Source organism: Cajanus cajan, chromosome 4 (assembly GCF_000230855.2).
Source record: "Cajanus cajan strain Asha chromosome 4, NIPB_CcT2T_4, whole genome shotgun sequence".
In the NCBI taxonomy this organism is placed as follows: domain Eukaryota; kingdom Viridiplantae; phylum Streptophyta; class Magnoliopsida; order Fabales; family Fabaceae; genus Cajanus; species Cajanus cajan.
This window is the reverse complement of record NC_138520.1, coordinates 1,894,670-1,922,452: the sequence shown is the minus strand read 5'-3', so window position 1 is coordinate 1,922,452 and position 27,783 is coordinate 1,894,670. Positions and strand designations below refer to the sequence as shown.

The 27,783-nt window shown below is 30.5% G+C and overlaps 3 protein-coding genes and 1 non-coding gene across 5 annotated transcripts; all 4 read right to left on the bottom strand.

Moving 5' to 3' along the window:
• Positions 1-178: 178 nt before the first annotated feature.
• LOC109792737 (guanine nucleotide-binding protein subunit beta-1) lies at positions 179-4,209 on the bottom strand. The gene is made up of 6 exons (XM_020352172.3): positions 3,858-4,209; positions 3,678-3,772; positions 3,138-3,562; positions 2,300-2,657; positions 1,165-1,278; positions 179-584 (listed from the first exon to the last, which is right to left on the bottom strand). Exons 1-6 carry the CDS (start codon positions 3,961-3,963, stop codon positions 549-551), a joined length of 1,134 nt encoding a protein of 377 aa, XP_020207761.1. The 5' UTR covers positions 3,964-4,209; the 3' UTR covers positions 179-548.
• A 5,278-nt stretch (positions 4,210-9,487) lies between these two features.
• Positions 9,488-9,559, bottom strand: TRNAE-UUC (transfer RNA glutamic acid (anticodon UUC)). Its single transcript has one exon. It is a non-coding gene; the product is annotated as a tRNA-Glu (tRNA).
• A 2,968-nt stretch (positions 9,560-12,527) lies between these two features.
• Positions 12,528-16,647, bottom strand: LOC109808420 (glucan endo-1,3-beta-glucosidase 7). 2 transcript variants are annotated; one of them, XM_020371425.3, is made up of 5 exons: positions 16,344-16,647; positions 15,518-16,182; positions 13,753-14,079; positions 13,221-13,506; positions 12,528-12,775 (listed from the first exon to the last, which is right to left on the bottom strand). In XM_020371425.3, exons 1-5 carry the CDS (start codon positions 16,429-16,431, stop codon positions 12,738-12,740), a joined length of 1,404 nt encoding a protein of 467 aa, XP_020227014.1. In that variant the 5' UTR covers positions 16,432-16,647; the 3' UTR covers positions 12,528-12,737. The 2 variants fall into 2 exon arrangements, with proteins under 2 accessions (XP_020227014.1, XP_020227022.1); XM_020371433.3 differs by having other exon boundaries at positions 16,377-16,637.
• Positions 16,648-21,896: 5,249 nt separating this feature from the next.
• LOC109808412 (putative receptor-like serine/threonine-protein kinase At4g34500) lies at positions 21,897-25,689 on the bottom strand. Its single transcript, XM_020371411.3, has 7 exons — positions 24,812-25,689; positions 23,797-23,901; positions 23,569-23,691; positions 23,169-23,339; positions 22,862-22,991; positions 22,571-22,780; positions 21,897-22,234 (listed from the first exon to the last, which is right to left on the bottom strand). The coding sequence occupies exons 1-7, from the start codon at positions 25,423-25,425 to the stop codon at positions 22,121-22,123; spliced, it is 1,467 nt and encodes a 488-aa protein (XP_020227000.1). The 5' UTR covers positions 25,426-25,689; the 3' UTR covers positions 21,897-22,120.
• Between the last annotated feature and the right edge of the window lie 2,094 nt (positions 25,690-27,783).

Genomic DNA, 27,783 nt, shown 5'->3' with positions numbered 1-27,783 from the left:
GTTAAAAAAAATCAATGGTTGATATTCTCTACATATAAATTAAATTAATTACCTTAAACGAGCAATCCTAGAAATTTCTCAACTTCTTATTCTTTTTATTTTTATTTCTAAATTAAATTTCAATAATTTTTAAATGAAATTATCAATTTTTAAAATAATCTTGTAACACAATATAAAATATAATTAAATTTAAAAAATATTTATTAACTCGATAATCTCCATCTGTCTGTGACTCCATTGATTCTTCACCGCTGGTGAAGTATGTCTTACCAAGTTGTAATGTTTTCAAATAAAATTGAGACAGTTTAAGGTACAGGTATGGAAGCGGTGAGTACAATGGAAAAACTACAGATCACACACACGAACCAATGGATACGGGATTAACAAATCGCCGCACTAGTCCCATTCTTAAAACCTTTGCCTTCCAATTTTTCTTCACATTCACCATCGAAAGCATCGCTATTGGGTTGTTTGTTGTGAACCACGATATCACGAAAGCAGAGGCATAGACAAAGGTCAAAATACAAGTCTTTGCTCCTCTTAATGGCTCACATCACTCTCCTATACCCTCCAAATGCCCATATCTGCAAGAAGCAAATAATCAGTCGAGCAAACACCTAGACTTTCTAAGTGAAAACACCATAGCCGATCAAGTCAACCAGTAAGTTCCACATAAATTAGTACCCCTGGATGCAGTTGGTACAATATCCACAGATTATCAATGCTAGTGTCATGACAATCCTAGTGAAAATGTTTTATTAATGTCGCAAATTAAGCAACCATTACTAGTGGATAAATGACAAGGAAAACAAGATGATGAAAAATGTGATTCCAACACAAGATAATGGTCTTGCTCACCGAGGATTTTACCATTGCCTTTGAATAAATCTGAAAGCATGATAGTTTGAACTTCAACTCAATATATGTTTTCTATAAGCTCCTATGTGATATGTCAATTTATTGCATTTTTTGGCTTAAATCCTAATTCTTTCTAAGTTTTAACCTTATAAAAAAATGAATGCTTATAAACCATCAAGCTTCAAGACAAATATAATTATCCTAGTGACTTAAAAGAAAATGAAAAAAAAAAAAAAACCAACATACAAGCTAACTTCCAAAATTATAACCGATAAGATTCTAAATCAGGCCAAAATGCATGCTCACCTTTAAGTTTGTATCCCAACTTCCTGTACACAAGGCACTTCCATCAGCTGACAAACCTAAACAGCTGATCCTGCCCTCATGAGTGTTTTGAAGAGATCCTAAATCCAAGACCACCTGCAGTAAAACGAAGAAGCAGATATAGTTAGTCGTACTGCATGTTTGGATATGATTTGTCACAAAAGTTACACTAGATACAAGTGCAAGAGCAAGTTAAAATGAAGCGACAGCAATGTCAAAAAAGATCAAGTTATGATGAAATGATAACAGAGGGAATTGAAATTTGTTATAGGTCGGTTCTATGTGCATGTATGAAAGATCAAGTTATGATGAAATGATAACAGAGGGAATTGAAAATTGTTTTAGGTCAGTTCTATGTGCATGTATGTATACGCGTGTGAACAAGCACATGTTAATCTAATGCCAGTCTGCACAATTCATGTTAATCTATGTTAGAACTCTCTTTGTCAACTACCCTTGCCTTTTTTCAAAAATAGAAAATCCTCAATCAATCACTTCAAACTCTTTTTACTGGCCCGCAAAGCAAGTCATGTATCATGTAATGTCTTTAGACAAAGTACCCAAACGTCTCAAAACCAGAAGATCATTTGCCTATCATGGTTTTGCAAAGTAGAGTAGACCCACAACCACTCTTATGAACCTAATTTATTGGAATTAATGTAACCAAATAAGAATTTCAGAAAGTTATACGAATACACAAGATAAACAACTTGAGAACCGATCCTGGTTTTACAAAGTAGAGTAGACCCAGAACCACTCTTTCTACACAAAGTCACCACAGCTGAAATACTGAAACATATTGAACAAGAAACAAAGTGAAACCAAAACTCGTCCCAAATCATATGTTTAGTAAAATCAAATTAACCAATTTATAATCCAGAATTAAAGACGGTCTTTGTAAAAAATTTCCCCCATACAAGGCAATTCCTCACTACTACTACTACCCAAAACATATTTCTTTTGTTATGAAAGTGAAATAATTCACACTAAAGATAAGCAATTGTTATGTAGTATATGTTTTGTTAAAAAGCTATGCTGAATTTGATGGTACAGGGCAGTGAGCAGAAAGAAAGCACCCTACAGTTGTTTTGCAACATTACAATAAAGTACCAATTACCTTTGCCAACAAAGTGTCCCAAACATAGCAAGCACCATTTGTATATCCAGCAATAAGAAGTCTTCCAGATATGGAGAATGCAATGGAGGTCACATGTGCAGCTTCATTGTCACCATGTTGCTGATGATATACTTGTAGTTGGTGACCAGTCCTAATGTCAAACAATCTGCAAGTACCATCATCTGAGCCAGTTCCAAATCTATTTCCATCAGGAAAGAATTTGACAGAATTAACATCTCCCTCGTGCCCATGAAATGTCCGCACTGCTCGGCTTGCCACGCGAGTGTCCCACAATCGGGCAGTTGCATCACAAGAACCAGATACAAACATTCTAGAGTTGGATCCATTAATCGAAATGCTGAGGGTGGGCAAAGCAAAAAAAGGGTTTCTTAGAAAATATTTAACACCAAACAAATAACACTCGACTGAATCATGTTTTAGGGAACACTGCAATTAAATCAACTTAAAGTGCACATCATCCAACAGATTATGCTCTAAACTTGACAATACATTTTTTGGCAGAAGCTTGTTCTATATGCTATGGATCAACATTAACCAGCGTGTTAACCGTCATTCAGATTTCATAATCTTATCAGTAAGTGCAGAGATTCTAGTTTACACTTTAATTGGCATTTATGCAGTTGCTTTGCATCTTGAAGTTGAAGGGGCCAATAAGCTGTTCAAGAAACGAAAAACAACAAATATAGAACTTGTTTGGATTTGAGAGATCAGAGATTCTATACTAAAAATAATTCTTTATTTTCAGTAGAGAAGCTCTGATAAGCCTATATCCAAACAGACTAATAGAGTGAAATTAATCCAGTAATCTCCCACATACCTAAGCACATCAGCAGTATGACCAGACTGAAATTCACCACCAAAAACAGACGTTCTAAGGCCAGTAGTAATATCCCATAAAACACAAGTCTGATCACCGGAACCAGTGATCAAGTGAGTGTCTTCATCTGGAACATACTGGCAAGAGGAGACATAGCCTTTGTGTCCACTAAGCATGCGCGAAACGGCGAGATTCCCATCCCTATCAGTGGGGGAATTGAGATTGAAAATGGAGCAAACACTGTCGAGGCCCCCACACGCAACGGATTGACCCGTTGGTGAGAAGGCACAGGTCATGACCCACGCGCAAGGAAGCTTTATAGCGTGAGTTTTCTGGCTTGTTAGAGCATTCCACACTATCAAGCGCCCATCTTGGGATGCACTAACAATTCGATTCTTTTCAGAAGTCCAATCCAAGGAGTAAACCTGCGAAATTGAAATTGAAATTGAAATTGAAATTGAAATTGAAATTGAAATTGAAATGTGAATTAGAATATTATAGAAAGAGAAGAGACGGAAAAGGAATTGAATTGAAAAAGACCTTTCCGGTGTGGCCCTGAAGCGTTCTACAGCAAACGAGATCGGTGGGGCCAAAGGTGACAGGGGTTCTACCTTGAGAGGCGGCGTAGCCAGCAACTGCAAAGAGCGAGGGTTTTGCTTTGTAAGAGTGAATCTAATAATAAGAGAAAACGAAAATTGAAGAAGAGGAAGAACAAGTTACTATCTGTGTCGAGCAGTGAACGACGCCTCTGCTTCAAACGCTCCCTGAGATTGTTGACGGTTTCCGTGGCCGCCAAGTGACGCTCCTTGAGCTCCGTAACGGACATTATAGCTTTAGGTATTGCAAGTTGGATGAGGAATAAATAAGTAATAATCCTAATCCATGCATCGAAACTTAGGGCGAAGAAGAAGAATCCATGGTCATTGGTGATTGATGATTGGTGTGAAAGCCACGCACAGCCACAGCCACAGCCACAGCCACAGCCACAGACCACTGTTATTATTTACTGACGCCGCCGGGCCCGCTTTTTCCGTCTCTTGCTCTTTTATATACTCAAGTCAAGTTATAAATGGAATCTGTTTTTTTATTAGCGTTTACATTCAAATTCTTAATTTACATCACTTTTTAAGCGCAACTCTGTTGCTTACAAGTAATATGTTCTATTACATCACTGCTAAATTAGCTGTTTTATTTTATAGGTTGTGTAAATTTTAGTAGAGTTACTTAAACAACTCTACTAAAATTTAAGCAACTTATAAAATGAGACAGAACTGATTTAGCAGTGATATGACATAAGGAATTACTTATAACCAATTCTATTGCATATGCTCTAAGTCATTGTTATGAAAATAGACAATTTTATTATCTATAGACTATAATAATAATTATGATTCAATCAAAATGGAAAGTTAATTTTTATTAAAAACAATTATTAAGATAAACACTCTTCTTCAATTAAATTGAAGGTTTTTTTTTTTAATATTATAGTTTAATTATTTTTTTTAGTTTGTAAACTTACACCAGATTTTCTTTTTAGTTGAACTTTTATACAAACAATTTTATTTTTATATCATTCTCCTTTTTAACTTTGAACAGACGTTGTTTGTGAATAGTTGACATGTTTACAAAAATGTTGACCTAATTTTATTTGACCATTGACAATGTTGTAAATATGGTGATACTTTTATAGTTAAGGATGAAGCTTCTCAGTGAAGGTTTTGAACTATTTTTCATTTATTTTTTTATTGGTTGGAATCATTTAGTGTTGTTGTTGTTTAATCTTTTAAATATGTTATAAATGACTCAAATGATTACTTGAGATGAAATAATTTTTGTTTATTATTCACAATTGTTTGGGTTAACATTGTGACACTCTCTATCCTATATATTATAACAAATAAATAATATGAAACTAAAATACCTCATCTAACATAAATGAACTTAAAATTCATAAAAGTGGAGAGAATCACATTATTAACATAACTAAATTTAATTAAAATAACAAAATTATAAAAAAATTAAAACCAAATCTTTCAAATTTAATAACATGAAGCAAACTTCTAAATTAATCCTAACTACACATTAATGTCACATGTCTTATCATAACAACCCAACATAAAGTCCAAGACTCATCACCAACATTTTCAATATCCTGTTGATGATTACCAACAGGAAATATAAGAACAACAACAAAATAGTCAAACACAAACAAGACATACATATATACACAACATGGACAAATTGGTGACAATAACATATTTCACTCTTTCATGACATAATAATTAAATAACACATAACATTAAGATGCGTATGCAATGGACACAAGCTATATATTATTATACATGTGATACTAGTAAAAATATCATACATCACACTTATGCATTGTCACTAACAATACATGTAAAATAATATAGGAGTACATGTTGCATCTCACCCTCAATACCAATGTTTTAAAAATTGGATCGGACCGGCCGGTTAGACCAGTTGAACCAGGAACCGGTGGTCCAGCTGGTCCAAATCTTAAGTTGGATTGGTTATGCATTCAACCCGTTTCAAACTGGATTGAACCGGTCAATTTTCTGGTTCAACCAGTGAACTGGTGGGTCAAACCGGTTCAACAACAATTTTTTTAAGGGACCACAAACCACAAAAATAACAATAAGAATTGAATCTATTAATGAAAGAACAAAAAGTCATATTAAACATAAGAATGACTACTTGTTCTAATGTATTTGTTTATATGCAACTTAAATAACTTTTATAATATATTATTAATTTTAAATTATATATTTAATAATATAATATCTATATAAATATTACATATATTATTTTGTGATATCAATTGCAAGCATATTATATATGTACATATTATTTATATTTTTAATTTATATTAATATACGGTTTAACATGTAATTATTTTATTTATTTTTATACAAAATAAAAATAAATATAATTTTAAATAAGATGAAAATTGAAATTTAAAATAGGATATGAATTTATTAAAATTTATAAGTATAAAATATATTTAACATGAATATTTTTTTAAAAAAATTTAATAAAAACCGGGTCATGCGGTTCAATTAGAGACCTATCAGTTCAACCTTTGACTCACTAACCTAGTACCCTAACCGGTTTGATGACCAATCCGATTTTTAAAACTATGCTCAATACACTCTAACTAGAATACAAAGATTTGGTCGGGATAGCTAAGACACACAACATACATCCCATGCATACAATAGACAAGATTAGGACTTTCAAACCAAGTTATTTTCAAAGACTAACCCCCAAGCTTTTACTCAAGGCGTCTCCCTTAACGGTGTATTCCATATCACACACTTAAAAACATTTTTATACAATGATGTATGTTAAATAGACTCTATGCATAACATTTCACATAATCTTATTAATTCATATATCACACGTCGTATTATATTATAGCATGGCTAAGCCTTACTTTGACTTCTCATCTTATTAATTTTATTCTCCATGTCTCACAATACAATTTAAGATTTTTCATACATAGATTAAGGACAATAATAAATATATTATTTTTTGATAGTAGAGTTTTACTAAATATAGTTCATCCTTCTCAAAATGTATTATTTCTAATTGTGGCGGTTAAATAATTTATGAATGAGTAAGTTAAAAATAAATTATTAATATTACATAAAAAAGTGAAAACATAAATCATTTTAGGAAATTTTCAAATATTAAAGGTATACTCATTATTGAACAAAGGGAATAATTCTAATAAAAAAATCTTAAAATGTTCTTTCAATAGTATTACTATTGTTTAATATATTTAAAAGTGTTTTTAGTTACTTAAGTATCGTAATTGCATGATTTTAGTCACAAATTTTAATTAAACAATTTTTGTCCATCAAGCATTTTTGATCCTTTAATTTTTAATTAAGTAATTTTAGTTAGTTAAATATTGCAATTGTGTGATTTTAATTTTTTTCACTAAAAATCTAACAATTTTTTATGATATTATATTAACATAGTGACGATGTATTGGTATGTCTAATTAAATTTCTTCTAATATATTTATAGTTTGTAAATATATATTAATATATACTAATTTATCTTTAATAAAATTATTAATTTATCTATAAATATACTAATAATATTATTATTATTAATTTTCAATAATAATATAATATAAATATTATATATATATATATATTTTATTTATTTAATAATATATATATATATATATATATATATATATATATATATATATCACTAGATATATAAATAAAAGTTATAATATATATAATTTAAATAGATTAAGGATTAAAATTGGTTAATCAAAACCTTGAGAACTAGAATCATATAGTTATACTATTTGAGATAACTAAAACATAATTAAGTATATTTAATATAAAATATATTAAATAATATGATTTTTTTTTATTCTTTAAAATTACAATAATAACACTTAAAATTTGAATTCAAATTTAAAATCTTGCATATAATATTTTAATATCTTGTCATTAGGTCAACTCTATGATTCACACTATAATATGAATCTTACTTATTTTACAAGTTTTACATGAAGCTTTATTCCATAAAGATATATTAAAAGATGTTTGATACTTATACGGGTTGTAAAATCTCATTAGTGAATGTTTTAATATATCAATTGTGAAGTATTTAATATCTTTGTAAAATATTTTTAATCTCTTTAAGAATAAATATAAAATAGTTTTATTCTTTAAAACAAAAAATATTTTCATTACAGAATATTTTTTCTTAATTATAATTATTGGTATGCAATAGTGTCACTAAAATTATAACATAAAACCTATGCATATTATCTAAATTGAGCCTAATTATCCTCAATTATATTTACTAGAGACTAGCTTCTTTTGAAACACGCAGAAATGAGTTTAAATGTTTAGCAGAACTAGTCAGCTCTCCCCTGGATCCAGATTGTTGCATCAAAGCATCAGCAACCTAGCTAGCAGTCCTGTGTTCCTACACTATGTGTACACCACCATAACTAGGCAATTGCTTTCAGAAAATATTTATTATATTTTTCTAATAATAATACTATCAATTATATTTCATATCTAACTTAAAGGCTCGAATAATTCATAATTATATTCTAACTATTTAATAAATTTATTTTTTTTGGAAAAATTATAATAATTGATATGATAATATTTTACTTAAAATAGATATACTAGTCTAAATTACATTTTTGTCTTCTTATAATATTAAATCTGCAATTTAAGTTTCTCAATTTTGTAAAATTCATAATTTCTATCCTCTTATCAAATGTCCATTCATTAATTAGTAAAATGGTAATATTAGTCATAATCTGACATTAGTTGATAACATAATTATTAATATTTTATAATATTTATATTAAATTGTATTTTTAATTATTGTTTTTATTTCATTATTACTTCATTTTTATTATTTTTATAATATAAAAATGATAATTAAAGATAAATTTAAACTAAATATTATTAAATATTGATTGTCATGTTATATTCTTAGTTTGTTTTACATTTTTTTCTTCCATTATAATATTAAATTCGGAATTTAGCTTTCAGTTGCATTTGAAAATAAACCCTTTTTTTATGAATAAAAAAATGTATCATAAAAAACTACTAAATCCCTGCATCTCAAGATGCAACAACCTGCATGCTAGATATAAGATGAATCTCTGCACTGCACATATGATGACAAAATATATAGAACTCGAATCCAAAGCTTTTTCTGCCTGCATTTAATTTCTTATCTTCAAAGAGACAATTAATTGCTGGGCCCATCTCAATCAATAAAACAAGTGCCTCACCTACCTAATTCCACTATGCAAAAACAGTAACAAGTTTTACTTTATTTTGCAGAAGATGCAATTGACATTGTCTGATTTTAAATCTTCCTTTGTGAGGGAAGATGATCTTATTTCATCTTTGGCTGTATTCATAAGTTTCCATTTCCAAATGGACATTGGTTTTTTCCTTACACCGAGCAGAATCTGGATTATACATGATGAGCTTTCTATTGGCAAATTAAGCAAATAATATTTGAACAGATTTTAATGATCCTTTGTTTTCTGGGTCATATTCTTAGCAGTGTCTAAGTTGGTATCATAGAAATCAAGTGTTACAACCTACATTGTCAAGTATATTATTATTTCCTCCATCAGTATATCATTTGAACAAGAATCTTGCTTCTGAAATATACAAAAAAGCCAGATAAGTTTTTAACCCAAAATTGAGACAGAAAGGAAGGAAAACAAAATTTTTGCTTCTGAAATATACAAAAAAGCCAGATAAGTTTTTAACCCAAAATTGAGACAGAAAGGAAGGAAAACAAAATTTTAAAAAAGGTTCCGTTGCCGGGAATCGAACCCGGGTCTCCTGGGTGAAAGCCAGATATCCTAACCGCTGGACGACAACGGATCTTTGTGTGTCCTGTGGACAATAAAATTAATCAATATCATCGATATCCGTTTTCAACCTTTACCTTCCAATTTATTTTCATTACAAAATTCTAAAATCTCATGTCACAATATCACCGAGTTCGTTCCAGTCCTCCAGAATTAAGAAGTATAAATTGTTTAAATCTTAGTAATAGAAACACAATAGTTTATAATCAAAATAATGTTTTTAATTGTTTTTTAATTTTGACTAAAAAAAGAAAATATTTGGAGAAAGAGAAAAATAATTTAAAAAATAATGAATTTAAAAATTATTCTTTAATCAAATTACCGATTAGAAAACTCACAATACACACACACACAACATCTATTAAAAAATAAACAATTTTAGGAGAAAAAACTTGTTATATTCCAAATTAAAGCACTGTTAATCTTTTTAACAATAACTAACTGTAATATTACATAACTTATCACTAATAATAATAATAACCTTTTTGGCATTTCTATTCTTAACTATCCCTAGCTGATGAATTAATTACTTCTCAAAGTCCATACATAGCGTGACATTTAATTATTTAATCCTCTATATTATTTTAAGGGAGCATTTTTTCACATCTCCCATTATCGAGCATATAAGTGAGAATATTCATTCTCATATTTATCTAAAGATTATAAAAAGATATTTTTAAATAATTTTATTTTTAAGAAAGACTCGTTGTCATATTTATTAGTGTGTTTTTATTCCCAGAAAAACAGGTTAAAAAAATAAATTCCTGTAAAGTGGGACTGAAATTTATTATGAAAAGATCATATTCCTAGCTCGTGCCAACATAATATTGCGTATCAGAAAATAATAGGAGCATGTCATTTTCCTGTAGTAAATTAAAGAAACTGTTATACAGCGCATATGCTATGATTATTGAATAGACTTTGATCTAGCGCTGAAATAATCTGCTGAATCATAAAAGTGGGTGGCTTATGGATCATTGCAAAAAGAAATTCAAACCTCCTCCAAATATGCACTCACCACCCAATAATAGCTTTCTTTGATAAAAATCCACATCCAAAATGCAACCGAAATCGTCGTTTGTTTTAATTAAAATCAAGGTTTTAAAATTTTAATTATTAATATAAATGTTAAAAAAAATTAATAATAAATGTAATATAATACATACATTTTTGTGATTATAGCATATATTTATAGGAAAAAAATAACTTGAACTAAATATGTTTTTTATTCCTGAGAATGTAAGGAAAAAAATTAGATAATTAAATCTTAGTTAACCAAACATGTTTTTTTTAATATCTAAAAATGTCATTCTCATTGATACATTTTCGAGAATAGCATTCACCCAACTAAAATTACTTGAAACAAATGCCTCTAAATTATATAATCTATGTGGTTTATTGATCCTTAAATATTCATGTATCTTTTAAGAAATCACTTAGTGGAATTGGAGGTGGAGAAGGCCTTTATTTCAATGGGAATTGGAACAAATGGATCTATTAGTTTTTGAACTTTGTGATTTTCAGGTTCAAGAGTATACTCATAATTCTTGGAGATGGAAAGCTGATTCAAATGGCAAGTATTCTGTCAAGTTAGCTTATCATGTTATTGTCAATGATTCTCTTTTTGCTGAAATACCATTACACAAGTTTATTTGGTGCCGTTTGGTGAGGTCTCTTGTTTTATTTGAAGGGTATTGTTAGACAAATTCCCCTCAAAATTTAATCTTGTTAAGCGACATGTTCTTATTGATTCGGATAGTTCCTGTGTATGGTGTCAATATAGGATGGAGACTTCTTCACACCTATTCTTTGAGTGCTCTTTTGCATATCATGTTTGGATGCTTTCCTTGGAATGGTGTGGCTTCACTTCTGTGCTGTCCAATAGCTTCATTGCTTATTTTGATCAATTTCTTGGGTTGCCTCTTTGTCCATCCAAAATGATGTATAGATGGGTTGTGATCTTGTTGACTATAATTTGGAGTATTTGGCTAGTAAGAAATACTCTTATTTTTTTTTACAAGGTGCTATCTACTTTAGATGTACTTGAAATGGTAAAATTGCGCACTTGAAAATGGTTAAAAGCGAGAGATAATTCTTTTTTATACTCATTTTCTTCTTGGGCTGAGTCACATTTCGTATGCCTTAATTTTTATTAAGTGATTTTGATGGTGATTATTGTTATTTGGGTGTATGATTCGGACTTAACTGCACCAATGCTTTTAACAATGGTGATTGGTTTCACTTTGTAGTTGATAGTCTTTTTTTGGATTGCTAGTTTGGTTGTTCCACCTATTGGTGTAAGGTTTTTTATTGTATGATGATTGCAAACTGATTTTAGGAGGTATGTATTTATTGTGTTGTTTTCATTAAACACCTCTTGATGTCAGAAGTCCACTACTTACTTTAATTATGTTGTGTATATGGGTTGGAGTACCCCTTGTATTCATCTTATTTAATTCAATTTTGCTTATAAAAAAATGGTAAGAAAGGTTGGTATAAGGAGAGTTACTACAAATGGTTAAAGATGTTTAAGATAATTTTCATTTTCTGTGTGGATGTGAATTTGCTTACTTGGTGGAAACTTCCTTAAAGAGATATTTTGGTGTCCACCGGTAAAATTATTTACAGTTTAGACTTGGGCAACGTCATTGACACCTCAAGTATCTCCCCCATTCTATTATTTCTATCCAAAAATAAAAAATAAAAAAAGCAAGATATTTTTCTCATAATATTACAGCCACTGCATGCCCCACGGAACAACCCTCTACAACCCAGAATGAGCATATAATCACATTTGTAACTACGTGCATGTTTAGAATCAAGTTTGAAAACTAGATTCACCATCTCTGTCTCTACGTAAAAACGTGGAAGCTACTTAAAATTACTTTAAGTGGACGTGTAGTTTTTCATATTTGGCAAGAGTTTTCAAAAGCACTGTATACGGGCGAAAGAATGTTTTACCATTGATAAAATGGGAGGGATTAATTGGAATCGTAAATTGTGAATTGTGAATTGCCACACTAAAAAGTGGATATCATACACAAACCGGAATCGGCATGTCTCTAAAATTGAAAGGCTATAACTATAAGAGGGCAACATAGTCGTAGACGCCCTTATTCGATAATTTAATTCTAAATTCTATCCACAAAATTTATTAATTGACATTAATCTGAAGCCTCTTTCTCTTTCTTTCAGGTGCTCCCACCAGTGTAAACGCATGCATTGTAACCTACGAGAACGAGAAAATGGAGTTAGACCACCGACAGAATATATGTATTATACGTGCCATTGGTTAGAAACCAGAAAACAACGTCCATAAAGCACAAAGCTTATACAATTCAATTTCCAATCACGTTCCACCAAACAGACGCCACCTAAAAGATCAAAAGCTGTTGTCTTTTGATAGAGACCTAATATATAAAAGTAACCTTTTGGTAACTTGAGCATCACACGTTGGTGCCAGCTAAGACAATCTTATCTTTTCTCCCGATTCTATTCCTATCAAAGAATAGTGCTCTTTACTATTACGTTTGTTTTGTTTGTAATGGCTAGTTTTCATTTTGGATTAAGCATAAGGGACAGATTATTCTTGGACCTTTTTTATTACTATGATTGCATCATTGAAACAAATATTTACAAAGGGGGAAAACTGAAAAGGTGTGAAGAGAAGTTACTTGGGTTTTGGGATGTGAGCGTTGCTGTTTGAGAGAAATCACAGTTCCACTGATTTCTGCCAAAAGTTTGGTAGTATAGATTCATGGCAAATGCAGCATGGGATGCTACTGTGTTAGGCTCAAAGCACGCGCCTCCTGGTTGAATTGGCCTGCAATCTATGCCTTGGCTACATGCATAGTCAATATTGGACTGCAACTGATTATCAGAAACTCCAGCTTTGGGTACACACCATCCAGCAGTGTTCGGTGCTGGAGTAACCGGAGCTGTTGGACTAGTTGATGGAGTCTGTGGACACAAAAATAAATCTAGATGTTAGTCACACAGCAATGAATTTTTGACACTCAAATAAATAAAACTTCTTGTTAACACCCTTAATTTCTCTATGCCTCTATCTTCTTATTTCTCATCAATTATTTATTTCTCATCTCCTCCGGTGTAGACACCTCTCAGGTGTCCAAATGTCTTTTTACTTGCCAAAAATTATTCAACAGTCTATACCCGTGTCTTAAAGAATAGCAATTTATTGCTCACCTGCTGGCTAGACTTGGCTAAGCCAACATCGTATGACATGCTAAGATCGGTTTTGAACAGTCCAAATGCGCGTTCAGATCCCGGGCCTGGTTTTAGATTTTCATCATAGAGAGCGAAAATGTAAGTTTCCACAGACTTTCCAGGCATCAAAGGGCTTCCAACCAATGATCTAAGATGAGTAATGAGGTTGCCGTTATAAGCTTTTGCATTTTCAACACTAGGTCCTACTTCGTTGCTGTCCCCACGTGAGGGCCATCCTGTCTCAGCAACCACAATCTCCACGTCCTGGAACCCCATAGCACTCAAAGCAGAATGTACAGCATCAACCTGCCCAACATTCAAACCCAAATAAGAAGAAAGTTCAGTAAGGAGAATGCTATTATTTGAGTTCTTAACTCTCTTTTAGTGGTCCCTCATATAAGATTATAAAACATTCACTAATTTTCCCTCCAATATTACCAAGTTCAAACTCAACTTGAGTTCTTATCTTATTTTTATTGCATCCAATTTTATCTCCTTATTAACAAAAAAGAATTCCTATTTTAATTTGAAAAATTATTTTTTAATGTTCACACGACCTTAGTTGCTTATATAAGCAACTTCTATAACATTTAAAATTCATATAATAAACCAGACGAGATCATTAAAGGGTTTCCATTTGGATTTAAATGGCATTATATTTTGTTCACCTACCCAATTTTAAACTGAGAAATTGAGGCCAGCAAAGACTATATTCATATAGGGTAAATTAGATTTACGGATTATGGTAAAATCAAAGGGGCAATTGGACCAAATAGTAGTCTGTTGGGAGAACAAAGGTATTCCAGGCATTGGAATATTTTCTTCCTTTATATTCCATGAGATAAAAAAGAGTAGGGTTTACCTACCATACTCACTGTGACCCATTTTCTTTATGTATGGCAACAATTATTGGAAGTTTGGAGGGACTTGTTTCGTGACCACATTATGAGTAGCCAGCCTGTCTTCAATCAATGTGAGTGAGGGTATACACTATGAACTATGAAGCATCTACCCACAACAACAAACATAGTGATAAGAATAACTACACTTATTTTGCGCTATAACACTCGGGTCAATCCAGAATCCTCATCAAATCTTTCTTTGCTATCAGACCTATCAAGTAATCCATATTCCGTCCTATACTTACGCAAATCTATTATTGACAATTGCACATATATAGTACTACATCTACTTTCCAGTTTAACACGGAAAGTTCAAGTCAAGTCATCTAAACTTAAAAAAAAACATATTGCACGATAAAAAAGACTTTAATTTTTATACGTATTTTCAGTTTAATATTTAAACTTCAAGAATCAATATTCATCATCTGTTTAATAAATTATTTAAAGACATCCATACATTTCAATATTAATTTATGTACGCGCAACGGTTTAAAATTATTATTTTCATTAAAAGAAGCAAATAAGAAGCACTTTTTATATTTTCACCAAAAAAGAAGTAGGCAAAAGTGAAATTAGCATTAATAAGAACTATATATATATATATATTATTATAATGAGAAGGCTGAAAGACAAGATTAGCAATCCATTGGTTAGATTGAAGAGCAAGATTTTTAAATGATAAAAAGTATGTGACGCTATCAACCGCGAACAGTGTGTGGAATGTGGAAATTATAAAAAGAGAGGATGATGGTCTAGTTGACTCACACGTCAACTTTTTCCGTTAAAAAATATTCAAAAAGCGAAAAACAGTGACGACAACAGTGTTGAGAATGAGAACTGACCTGGGCATCGAACATGTTAGTGTAGAGCTTCCCGTTGCCCGAGTCGACCCGGCCCGAGTTGGGCTGGAAGAGGCAAAAGGCGAGCGTTTCGGGTCGCGGGTCGCTCTGGTAAGCGAAGAACGGGTACGGGTTGATGGTGAAGGGCGCTTTGTTATCTTTGAGAAGAGTGAGCAACTGCTTCAGCGTGTCTTGGAGCGCCGGGTTGAACAACCCGGACGACGGAGGATCCGACTGAGTCAACACGGCCATGGAGTGGACGGTGGAGACTCTGATCTTGCCGCCGAGGGAGGCCGCGTTCAGGGCATTTTGGAGATTTCGCATCGCCGGGACAAGCTGCGGGACGAGGCCTTCGTCTGCCAGGGTCAGAATCTCGTTGCCAACGGTGATCAGCGTGATTTTGCTGCCGGGGTAGTACGGCACCACGTTCGCGTTCACCCACTGAGTCGCCGCGTTCGGATCGGCGGCCAGGCTCGGAATGTCGCCGTTGGCCGCGCCGATCACGATTTCGATGCCGGAATTCGCGAGGGCCTTGATGATGGCGGGATCGGCGCCGTACAGGCGGAGTTTCCCGACGGTGGTGGACTTGAGGAGCTTGGCCGTGGCTTCCGGCGGCGGGAGGTTGTCGGCGACCTGGCCGTAGTTTACGCCGACGAAGGATTGTGAGTCTGCAAGAAGGAAGAAAACAAGTTAAAGATTGCTGATTGCTTGTCACGTAACGGAAACAGTTATGGTTGCACTTTTTTCTGGGAAAAGTAGGATTTCTTTTTTGTAGAAAGAAAGAAAGAAAGAAAGAAAAGGTAACAGTAAGAGTAAGAGTAAAAGTTACAGTTGGAAAAAGAGAGGGAAGCAACGAACGAACCAGCGAGGGAGAGGGCGATGGCCAATAGAGAAAGAGAGAGAAGAATTGAAGCCATTGCTTTGTGCTTAGTGAGAATTGCAGTTGGATGCTACGTTCTTAGTTTTTATAAAAGGGGACACCAAAAGCGACAAAAAAAAAAAAAGAAAAAAAAAGAGTGTGTATAAGTAGAGAGATGCGTGTAGTAGAATTGGAATTGGAATTGGAATTGTAACGGTAGAAAGACTTTATAGGTGTTCATAATTTGGGTTGTATGACGCGTTGTCCTTGTCAACAACGCCTCAGTTTCCTCCATTTTACCTTCTGCTTACAACAACACCTTCAAGCCTTCAATCTTCATAGTTATTAAGTTAACCACCCAATTCAAAATTTTGAACCACACATATATGGAAAACCCCGCTTTACAAATTTCTTGGTGCATTTAAGATTCACATTCACAAGCTACAAAGCCAAAATTCCTTCTAATGCTACAAATGACAAAATAAGTATACTTGTGGATCGGAAAAAACATGAATTAAGTTTAACTCAATGCTTTTCCAAACAAACACTTTCTTAATATCGTCCCACTATTTTATTTTATTTTAATTCTCAATATTGTCCAACTATAATATATACATTAAGAGTAGGTCTTTAATTTAATTTCATAATAAAGTTCGTTAATAGTTACTTGAAAGACTTTTTATGATGTTTAGGTTTCTAAATTTTAATTTTATTATATAAGTTGGTTCTACTTTTATATTTAGTTACTTGATTAATCAAAGGTTAAGTGTCAAGTTAATACTTCTTTTTTTTCGGTTAGTTTTTCTCCCTCTTAATCATTTAATATAAACTATAACATAAGGTTTTAATCTTTTTTAATTAATAACAAATATTTTGTCATGTTTAAATATTATGATTATGGATGTTCTAGTTGAAATGAAAAATAATTGTTAAATTTTTGGTAGCATTTCCCATATAACTGAAAGATTAACTTGTACAACTAAATTAAAATTTAATAACTCAAATTTTATAAATAAAAAAAATATTTCAAACACCTATCAGTCACATTTGACATCTCTTAAAAATCAAATAATCGACAATTATATACTGGCATCTCACTTCTTTGCATCTTTTTGACATTTGGAATAAATTTTTTAAAAAAAATTAAATTGGGATAAGTCGTATATTATGAAATTCGACTTTTATTTGAAAGAAGTCGTGTTTGAGAAACACGTCTTTTAGTTTCTTTTTATTTAACAAGAGTTGTGAATACCAAACACAATTTTTTTATATTTTTTATTTTAAAAATAGTAAGTCGTGATTTAAATTGAGATTATTTTTTTTTAGTCAAAATCATTTTTTTAAGAAAATAAGTGAGATTTCAAAAACAGGACTTCCCTTTTGTTTGATTTTTTTTTTTTTTAAAAAGTTAGAAATCGTGTTTGTAAAACACGACTTTTAAAAACTTACTTTAAAAATCGTGTTTCACAAACAGGACGTGCTAATTTGGTGATTTTTTAAAAAGTTATCCATTTTAGAATTTTTTTCGAAAAAATTACACCAAATAGATTAAAAAAAAAATCCACTTCTTTTTTCATCAACTTCTATTCCTTTCCTTCTCCTATTTCAATTTTTCTTCTTTTTTCTAACTAAGATATATAATTATTTTTCATCAAATCAATCTATTTTTAAGATTAAAGTAATAATTTTACTAGAGATTTCGTATTCAAAGTGAAATTAAACACTACATTCCATGATAACGAGTAAAAACAATTTTTTCATTTAAAATTAGAATTTATTTTACGTATACTGTTAGGAGGAGCTTTTTCATGTTTATTTATAAAAATATAAAAGTGAAAATATATATTTTTTAAATTGTTAGAATGTAGTATAAAAATATTTTTGATATTTTTTTTCTCTCGTGAAAGTTAGACTCACATTATTTAGACAAATTTTATGCCCATAATAAGGGCTGAAAAAGTGGGCAAATTCTACTATTCTAGCTTAGGAAACCGGCCTATATGGTCCACAATGGACAACGATTTATAACCCATGGATATATTAATTTTTTTTATTTATATGGCTAAAATATTTTCTCATTTTTTTTTATTTTATTTTCTCTTTCTATTTTTTTTTCTTTCTAATTTACCCTCTTCTTCCTTGTCAAGCAACCCTCTCAGCTTTGTTACTAGCCATGGTTGACAAAGTGATAAAAAAAAAAGTTATTTTTCTATCACAGTTGTAACTTTTATTTTATTTATTTATTATTTTAAACTTTAAATTTTTTTTGTAGTGATATTAGAATGAAATCAAATAGTACATTTTAATTTATTATTTCTGGTCTGGTGGCTAATCAAGTCAAATTAGATTGGATTACTTATTTAATCCATTAAAAACGAAAGTATCGCAAATCATACTTTAAACAGACTAGATTGGCTTGTATAGCCCAAGCCTAATTGGGAACAAAGTGTTATGATATCATATTGATGATGGCTTGCTATTATTAATTTTTAAATAATAGACTAATTTTTATTGTCATTTCATTAAAATTATTTTGAAATACTCATAGGTTCTAGGTAGAGTAAGATAAAAGTTTTTTTATAGGACAAATTAGGATTCTAATTTTGGAGAGCATGAGGTAAAATTAAGGGTGTATTTGATTAAGTTGTTTTTTATTTTTAAAATCATTTTATAAAATAACTAATATTTTAGTTTACATATCGCAAAGAGTAAATATTTATTATAATTAAAATTTATAATAAATTATACATATAAATAAATATTATATTTGAATATATAAATTATATTTAAAATTTATATAAATAGATATTTTTAAATGTATAAAGTATATTTTAGATTTGAGATAAATAATTTATATTGTAGCACAATATTGTTTTTAATTATTTTTACTTTGTTTAAAAAATAAAATTTAACTTATAAATAAATATGATAAATAAAATTAAAATATAATTATTTATTAATTAAATATTAATATTTTGAAATTAAATTATCAATAAATAAATAGTGTTATAATAAAATTATTTATCATAAATCTAAAATATAATTTATATATTTAAAAATATTTATGTATACTAATTTTAAATATAATTTATATTATCAAATATAGTATTTATTTATATATAATTTCTTATAAAATTTTAACTATATATAACAAATATTTAGCATATATATTGTACAGATTAAAATATTAGATAAAAAATTATAGGAATTTCTAAAAAAAATATTATTAAAATAAAATCTCTAAAAATGTTTTCATACAAAATATCCGATTTTATTTTATATGTAAGGATGAATTTTTGAAAACTAATTTTTAGATAAGAAGGGTAAGGACATAATATGAGACAAACCAATAGAGAATATGAGTATCAGAAAATTGAAAAGCAAAAAGATGATATTTTAAATTTTTTTAAAGAGATACAAGTAGTTGTGATTTGCTTATATTCAAGACATTTTTTTTTACTTATAATAGAAAATAAAAGGAGTACGTCTTTATTTTTAAAAGCAAGAAAACATGTCCTAATTTTGAGAAAATATTATTTAAAATCAAAGAATTAAAAAATAATAATTCACCATTGTTTTAAGTACTAATTCATTTAGTGAAATAAATTCAAATAAAATTTATGCGCATTAAATTCCAAACTCAGTATGTAACTTTTAAGTTAACTAAAATCACATCTTTCTATAATAGACTCAAAATAATTTTTTAACATTTAATAAGTCTAGTTTGAGTGGTGTATGACTCAATTCTCTAAATTTAGAATTCAGGTTTTGTGTAAAAAAAATATATTATTGAGAGAAAAGACTCAATTATTTTGTATTAACAACATAGTTACTAAAAATATTAACTTGTATTTTAACATGTTTTTTTTACAACTACTTTCAATGTGTTTTTTACAACTATTCTCACACGTGATGTGTATAAGATAAATCTTCATTTTATATAACTAAAATATCAGTAAATAAATATTTTGTATTATATAAATTATATTATAATTAAAATTTATAATAAATAAATGTTTTTAAACAAATAAAATATTTTAATTTGTAATAAATAATTATATTTTTATACAAGGTATGTTTTTAACTGTTAACAATTTTTTTAATAAAATATTGAAATTTAATTTTGAAATAAAGAAGAAAAAGATAAATTATTATTTTTGAAAAGAAAATTTCTAAAACACTATCATTGAAAAATATATTTTAGAAAAGTCTTATTAAAGATAAATATTTATTTTAAAGAATATTTAATTATGTACGTTTGATTGCTTTTCGTTTTGTAACTTTTAAAACTACTTTATAAAACAATTTCCAGAAATTGTTTTAAGATAGTAGAAGTTGGAGAGAAAAATTTCAAATTGTAAGAGTATGAGTAATAAAAAAATAAAATGATAAATAACAAATATCTTAAAAAATTTACTTTCTTCATTTTAAAAAATAAAATAGGTTTAAAAAGTACTATTAATATTTAAAAAAAAATAAAGAGGCAAATGTAATTAACAATTTTTTTAATAAAATATTGAAATTTAATTTTGAAATAAAGAAGAAAAAGATAAATTATTATTTTTGAAAAGAAAATTTCTAAAACACTATCATTGAAAAATATATTTTAGAAAAGTCTTATTAAAGATAAATATTTTAATTTATTCATAAAGATAATTTTAAAGAAAATTTAATTAAGTTTGATTGCTTTTTGTTTTGTAACTTTTAAAACTACTTTATAAAACAATTTCCAGAAATTGTTTTAAGATAGTAGAAGTTGGAGAGAAAAATTTCAAACTGTAAGAGTATGAGTAATAAAAAAATAAAATATCTTTAAAAAATTTACTTTCTTCATTTTAAAAAATAAAATAGCTTTAAAAAGTACTATTAATATTTAAAAAAAATAAAGAGGCAAATGTAATTAACATCATTCTTCCTATTCACTATATTCATATTTCATTAAAAAAAAATAGTATACACATAGATTATGTTGACATTATTGTAATTAATAAAACATTTCGTGTGTCTCTATATTTTAAAAAATAAAAAAATAGAATAAATATTTTTTAAGAGGCAAGAGAAATTTGAAAAAAGAAATATATTTGAGTGAATTAGAGGTGTCATAACTTATAAAATAATCCAATTGTTTACATGAAAACAAGGAAAATATACGTATAAACAAAAGAAACAAATATCCTAGTTGAGGAGATTGCTAATCTTAACTCCTTCACCATCCCCTTCCTCTTTCTCAATCCCTATCTTCAACTTGCTATGAACACACAACCTCGTAATCAAGTTGGAAAATATTCAAATTTCAGGAGCCTTTCACCTGATTTGGCATGGATTCCAGCGCAATTAACCGACAAGTTATACATGATCTGATCTGAGAGTTTAATAATTGCAGTGTCACCGACACGCTCCTTTCAGTACCAAACGTGAAGCAACCTTTTCTTATTTATGAAGTACATATACCCGAACCAAATATATTATATGAAGCACAAACGAGAATATCCCTGAGTAAATATCAGCAATACAGCAGAAATATAATCTCATGCAAACTGATCAAATTTATATGTTGTGGGAAATTCATATTTACAAGGTCCATTTCTTCACAAGATCATGCCATAAAGCAAAATATGTTGACACCTACAGAGATAGAAGTACCTACGCTGTAATAGGATATATGCACAATGGCTTCTGACTTTCATAACAAATTGAAAATCATTTGAACAAATAGTTTGAACTCCCATGAGCAGCAAAGCGCACAATCATCTCCAGCTTGATTTATCTAGAGGTTCCACATGCCTTGTTGGATATGGAATCTTAATGGAAGCAGCTGCTTTAGAATGAACATGCTCTTTCTCTCGATTTGTTCGATGCTCCTATTCAGTAATCAGTAAGCAAAGAAAGTCATTTAAGTTGAATTTTTACCACAATTCACTGAACATTAATGATAAAACGTCTCAACCATACACAGTAATTAGTGCAGTTGTTGAGCATGGCACATACTTCATCTAGTATCTATTGAAATGCATGTCAAACATGTTTCCATGGTACAAATTTGAAGTTGTTTTTTTTCCTTCTTTCAGTGAGGTAGGGAGTCAGCATCAATTATGACATTGAATAACCAATATTATATATAATGTGACATTTACTGTCAAAACTGCGTTTAACTGTGCATCACATATATCTTATCTTAATAAACCAGAGAGGCTTACAGAGCGAAAGGGAAAATCATCAGCCTCAAGCATGTGAACAATTTGACCCATCTTTGGTCGCTTACTGACATCCAAGTCTATACAGCGCAGACAAACTAGTAAAGCTCTCTTCAAAGATCTTGGAGAGGGCTGAATCTCAATTAAAGGATCAACTAGATCTTCACCACGACGACTTGCTACCATTCCCTTAAACCAATCAACCAAGTTCATCTGAAAACAAAACACACACATAAGCCTAATTGAAGTTTCAGGGTATACAGTGAAGAAATTATGGAAAAATCCTTGAATCACCTCTCCGGGTGGTCTAGAATAATCAATGGGACTTCTTCCTGTAATTAGCTCCATAAGTAGAATCCCGAAACTATACACATCGCTTCCCTCATTAAGCATACCCGTGCTTGCATACTCAGGTGAAACATATCTGAAGAAAATTTGCGGTGTGAAATAGTAATATAGATAAATATTATTCACCTCCGTATAAGAGAAAGAATATGTTTGAATACAAGTTTGTATTGCTAAAAAAACAAATATTTTAACTAAGAAGCTCTTAAACACGTTCAAAATGAAAAATAACTCCGAGGCTTGAGAAGGAACTAACCCAAATGTCCCCATTACACGCGTTGTCACATAGCTTTTCTCAGACCCCAAGAGTTTGGCCAGTCCAAAGTCGGATACTTTAGCATTCCACATTTTGTCCAAAAGAATGTTACTGGATTTTACATCTCGGTGAACAACTTTCGGTTCCAAGCCTTCGTGCAAATATGCTAGCCTGTTTCATAGTGTAGGAAAATTAATTGATACTCCTTGAAGGAATATTTAAGGTAATAGAAATTTCATAAAATGGATCGTGATAATAGTTGACCAAGAAATACTCATTATTGTAAAAGGTAGCTATATATCAATTGACAAGCATTATATTACATTTTAAAGAAGGTGGCATGGATGATACTTTGAGGTATATGTTCAATAAAACGAAACGTGAAATTGAATAAACAAACCCTTTCGCAGTCCCAACAGCAATCTTCATTCGTATATCCCATGTCAAGGGGCTAACAGGTCCTACATCACCATGCAGCCACTGCTCCAGTGTTCCATTGTCAACGTATTCATAAACAAGCATCCTGAATAATCAGCAAAAGTGCCATACACAAAATATAGAGTAAGTTTCTTCATTAGAAAGACCTTACAGTCATGGGTATGCATGTAAACAGAATATTTTTTTTTACCTTTGAGCACCTTCTGCACAATATCCAACTAACCCCACCAAATTCTTATGCCTCACTTTTCCAATTGCTTCAACCTCCACCTTAAACTCTTTCTCTGCCTGACCCCTTAATTACAATTCAACAACACACATGAATTTCAATAAGCCATGGCAAGAAAGAATGTACTAAAAATGTTCCGTTATTTCAGGAAATAGATACATAGCATTCATTGTACAGCAAAGTTGCGGCGGTAAGGTAAAACAGCCTCTACAGTCTACATATTTTCTTCTAGCTCTAGAGTTCTACATTACTTCTTAATTTATTGTCATGCCCAAATTGTAGATTCCATTTTTGTTAGATTTGGATCTCTTCTATATATAGTAACATTATAAAAGAACACATTCCACCAATTATTCTTTTTGCCACTTTCTAACGTGATTATCGCGCGTTACAGAACAACAAGAGAAGATCCAAGTTCATTTTTGTTAAAGATTAATACGAATTATGAAGCCATTAATTAATATCGCCAGTAGTAGTTCTCTTGCTGGCCCACCTAATTCACAGCAGCTGCTGACACAGTGACACACGTTAGTTTGTTTATTTAAACTTTAAACTAAAGTATTCTCGGACTAGGATAAATAAATTAACAAGCCTCGAAAAGAAAAAGCTGAGATACCGAAATCACGAATTATATAATAAATAAAGAAAAGCAAAAGTAGACAAAGAAAAAATAAAGTAAAAATAACATCACCCAGACCATGATCAAAAGAAATTCAAAGAAGAAGAACATATTGATCATTGACCAGTTGATACGTGCTTGGATCACGAAACAAATATTGACGACTAATAAGTGATAATTATAAATAATTCCACCTAGACCAGTTCCATAATTCAAGAGTGTAGGATCCCAAAACAAAAAACAGTTTCTTTCCTTGTATTATACACATACACAAAAAAACACGGCAACGTTAGAAAACATAAACATGCGTAATTAAAAAAAGAAAAACAGAAACAGAAAAGATTGTGTATTACGTACTTGTTGTTGAGAAGATTTTTGACAGCGACGACAGAACCGTCGAGGAGAAGTCCTTTGAAGACAATCCCATAGCCTCCTTCTCCGATGACATTCTCTTCTGCAAAGCCTTGAGTGGCGGTGTGAAGCTCGTCGAGGGTATACCAGCGTCCCCACCCTATGTTGGGCGATTCCACCGACGCACTTTCTTCAATCTCAACGTTCTTCTTCGGATCCTCCTCTTCGATTTTCAGGTCCAGAGTATTCACCTCCACGATCTCCTTGGAGACCAGTGGGATCGCGCCGGAGCTGTGCTTCACACGCATTTTGTGTTTCTTCGAGCTCCGGCTCCGGCGAACGCAGAGGAGGATCAGGACCACCGCGGCGGCCACCATGAGAGCTAGAATGAGGAACAAGACGTAGAGCTTGAGGCCGAGAAAGGGGGTTCGGTTGGCTAGCTCCGGCAGCGCGCCGCCGGAGGAGGTGGCGGATGCTGCCATCGCGAGAATGTAAATGTGAATGTGATGAAATGAAATGAAGTGTTTGCTTTGCTTTGCTTGAGAATTGAAAAATGAGATGAAATAATTAAAGAAGAAAAGAAGCGAGAATATTGGGAAAAGTGAGGCTTCAACTTTCATCAACGGATACAAAAGCGAAAGCCAGAACAGAAGAAGAGAAGAGACACACTCAGGATTTCACTTCTTGCTTTTTGGGTCCATATCCCACTCTTATTTACCTAAATGCCACTCACCACTCACCCTCCTTACTCCTCTACTCAAGGTTTAACTAGTGAAGTAATCATTCATCTCATTTTTCATAGTACTTTCTCTTTTTCTTTCTTTCATATATACCGCAAAATAAATTGGACGTTAAACCCTACTCTCATTTGTAGGGATGCCAATTAGTTGTATGCCATTTTTTTAGAATTGATGCAATGAATGCAAAACATTCACGCTATTACTATTAATTTCTCGCTAGGCATATTAATAGAAATGAATGAAAACATGGACATGGACGTTGGAATTTATTCAAAATACGATGGGTTTGTGTACATGTGAACAAAATACGCCTTCATTTTGTATGATACTATGTTTTGCTTTGAAATGGAGCGAATGAAATACGGTCGTGGAAGTTGGAACATAATTGTCTATGGTGATTTGGTGAAAGGGATGAGACTTGGCTATATATGTACATGACAAATTGACTAGCTCGGTATTCCACGTAAACGTGATTATCAAACGTAACTCACCACCAAACGATTTGTATCAATGTATTGTGCAATATTCATACTTGGCCATTGGTTTCACCAACTAAACTAGCTAGTTAGTTCCTCCTACATATTACAGTAACTTCTAATGGCTACAATTCCATTACTAAAACTTATTAACATCTAAAAAACACAGGCTGGTTGCCGATGGCATTTGCATAAGCTTTAATAAACAAATTTAGAAAGAAAAAAAAAATAGAAGATGCTACTAGAACTGTATTTCTACATGAATAAGTATTAATCACTACAGTGATTATGTAGGAGATTGGAAAAGTTGTTGAGCGCGGCTACAAATAAATAAAGGGCAATCGAAATACGTGATGTATATTGGCTGTTGTCAGCTACCTGCTCTTCCTTATTAATTGCATTCCCACTTCAACCATATTTTCAAAATAATATACTGTTCAAATTATATAAGACACTGTCAAATGTATACAAAAATAGGGTTTTTATTAGCTGTTGTATCAAGAGTAATAGTTAAACAATTCAAAGAAGAAATTACATTACTTCTTATTTTCAGTTTATTCGAGTGTGAATTTGTTTTTCCTCTTTATCATTCAAGTATTTCTTTTTGTTAACCTTTTAGCATTAGAGTATGAGTTCAAAGAACATGTTGTTGGTACGAATGATTATTGACTTAGATTTCTTAAAGAGTATCTCAAAATTCAAATTATTGTCGGTAGAAAAATATTGTAGTTAGGGAGAAAGATTTGGAGCATGATTAAAAAAAGATTAAATATTTTTTACTTTCAACTGTTCTTTTAAGAAAAAATGTTGCTTGCAAAATAAGTTATTATATGTTTTGAAATTGGGATAATAATTAAAATTTATCATATTTTTAAAAAAAATATTTTTTTTACAAAGCTGAAAATTTGAGATTTATTATTTCTCAACACTTTTTTTTCTTTTAAGTTTATTTACTTCAAAAAAAAAAACTTTTCCTCTGTTATATATAAACAAAATTAAACTATATTAAGAAAAAAATATTTATTTTATGTGAATCTACGGTCTCCGACAGAAATTAGTTATTATTTCTAATTATAGATATTTTATACTAATATTAAGATTATAAAAAAATATTTAAATTAAATTAAATTTTTTAAAATTGTTTTTAATAAACTTATATATCCAAATATATATATTTTTATTATTATAATCAATTATTTGTATAATTAATTATTAAAATAATTCAATTTTTATAACTTTCTCAAATATATTATCACTAAAATTAATCAATCAAGTTAGTAATCAAAAATTAATTATTCACAAAATTAGTGGTAGTAATTCATACCAATAACATTATGATGTATATATATATATATATATATATATATATATATATATATATATATATATATATATATATATATATAATAAAACAAATAAAACCAGTTTTGGGCGAGAGTTTTATGCTCGGAATGGCTCTTAATTAGTGGAATATTCAACGTAATGTCTTTTCATTTTCTCCGGAAATATTCAATGCATTAATGTCTGAATGCCAAAGATTAAAAGAGAAATATATGTTCTTGATAGTTCAATGGGGGCTGTCCATTTTTTAAGCCTATTCCATTGTATAACACATGTCCATTATATATGTTATACCAAGAAAAAGTTACTTTGTATTTTCGTGAAAAAATAAAATAAAATAATGTTTTGTAAGAAAAAAAGTGAGTAATTATTATTTTTAAACAAGACAACGAAATAGTATTATTGTGTTTGAAAACAAGTT

Bases quoted from the DNA above. Each gene is read 5' to 3' on its own strand.
- LOC109808412 (XM_020371411.3), bottom strand. From the start codon at position 25,425: ATGAAAGTTGAAGCCTCACTTTTCCCAATATTCTCGCTTCTTTTCTTC. The intron at 22,992-23,168 runs GTTAGTTCCTTC...AATTTTCTTCAG, and splicing joins CGTGTAATGGGGACATTTGG to ATATGTTTCACCTGAGTATG. The intron at 22,781-22,861 runs GTGATTCAAGGA...TTTTGTTTTCAG, and splicing joins ATTCTAGACCACCCGGAGAG to ATGAACTTGGTTGATTGGTT.
- LOC109792737 (XM_020352172.3), bottom strand. From the start codon at position 3,963: ATGTCCGTTACGGAGCTCAAGGAGCGTCACTTGGCGGCCACGGAAACC. The intron at 3,563-3,677 runs GTCTTTTTCAAT...TCAATTTCGCAG, and splicing joins TTCAGGGCCACACCGGAAAG to GTTTACTCCTTGGATTGGAC. The intron at 2,658-3,137 runs GTATGTGGGAGA...GCCCACCCTCAG, and splicing joins CATACTGCTGATGTGCTTAG to CATTTCGATTAATGGATCCA.
- LOC109808420 (XM_020371425.3), bottom strand. From the start codon at position 16,431: ATGGCTTCAATTCTTCTCTCTCTTTCTCTATTGGCCATCGCCCTCTCC. The intron at 16,183-16,343 runs GTAACTTTTACT...TCCTTCTTGCAG, and splicing joins TTCCCTCTCTTTTTCCAACT to ACTCACAATCCTTCGTCGGC. The intron at 12,776-13,220 runs GTAACTTCTCTT...TCGTTCTCGTAG, and splicing joins GCTCACATCCCAAAACCCAA to GTTACAATGCATGCGTTTAC.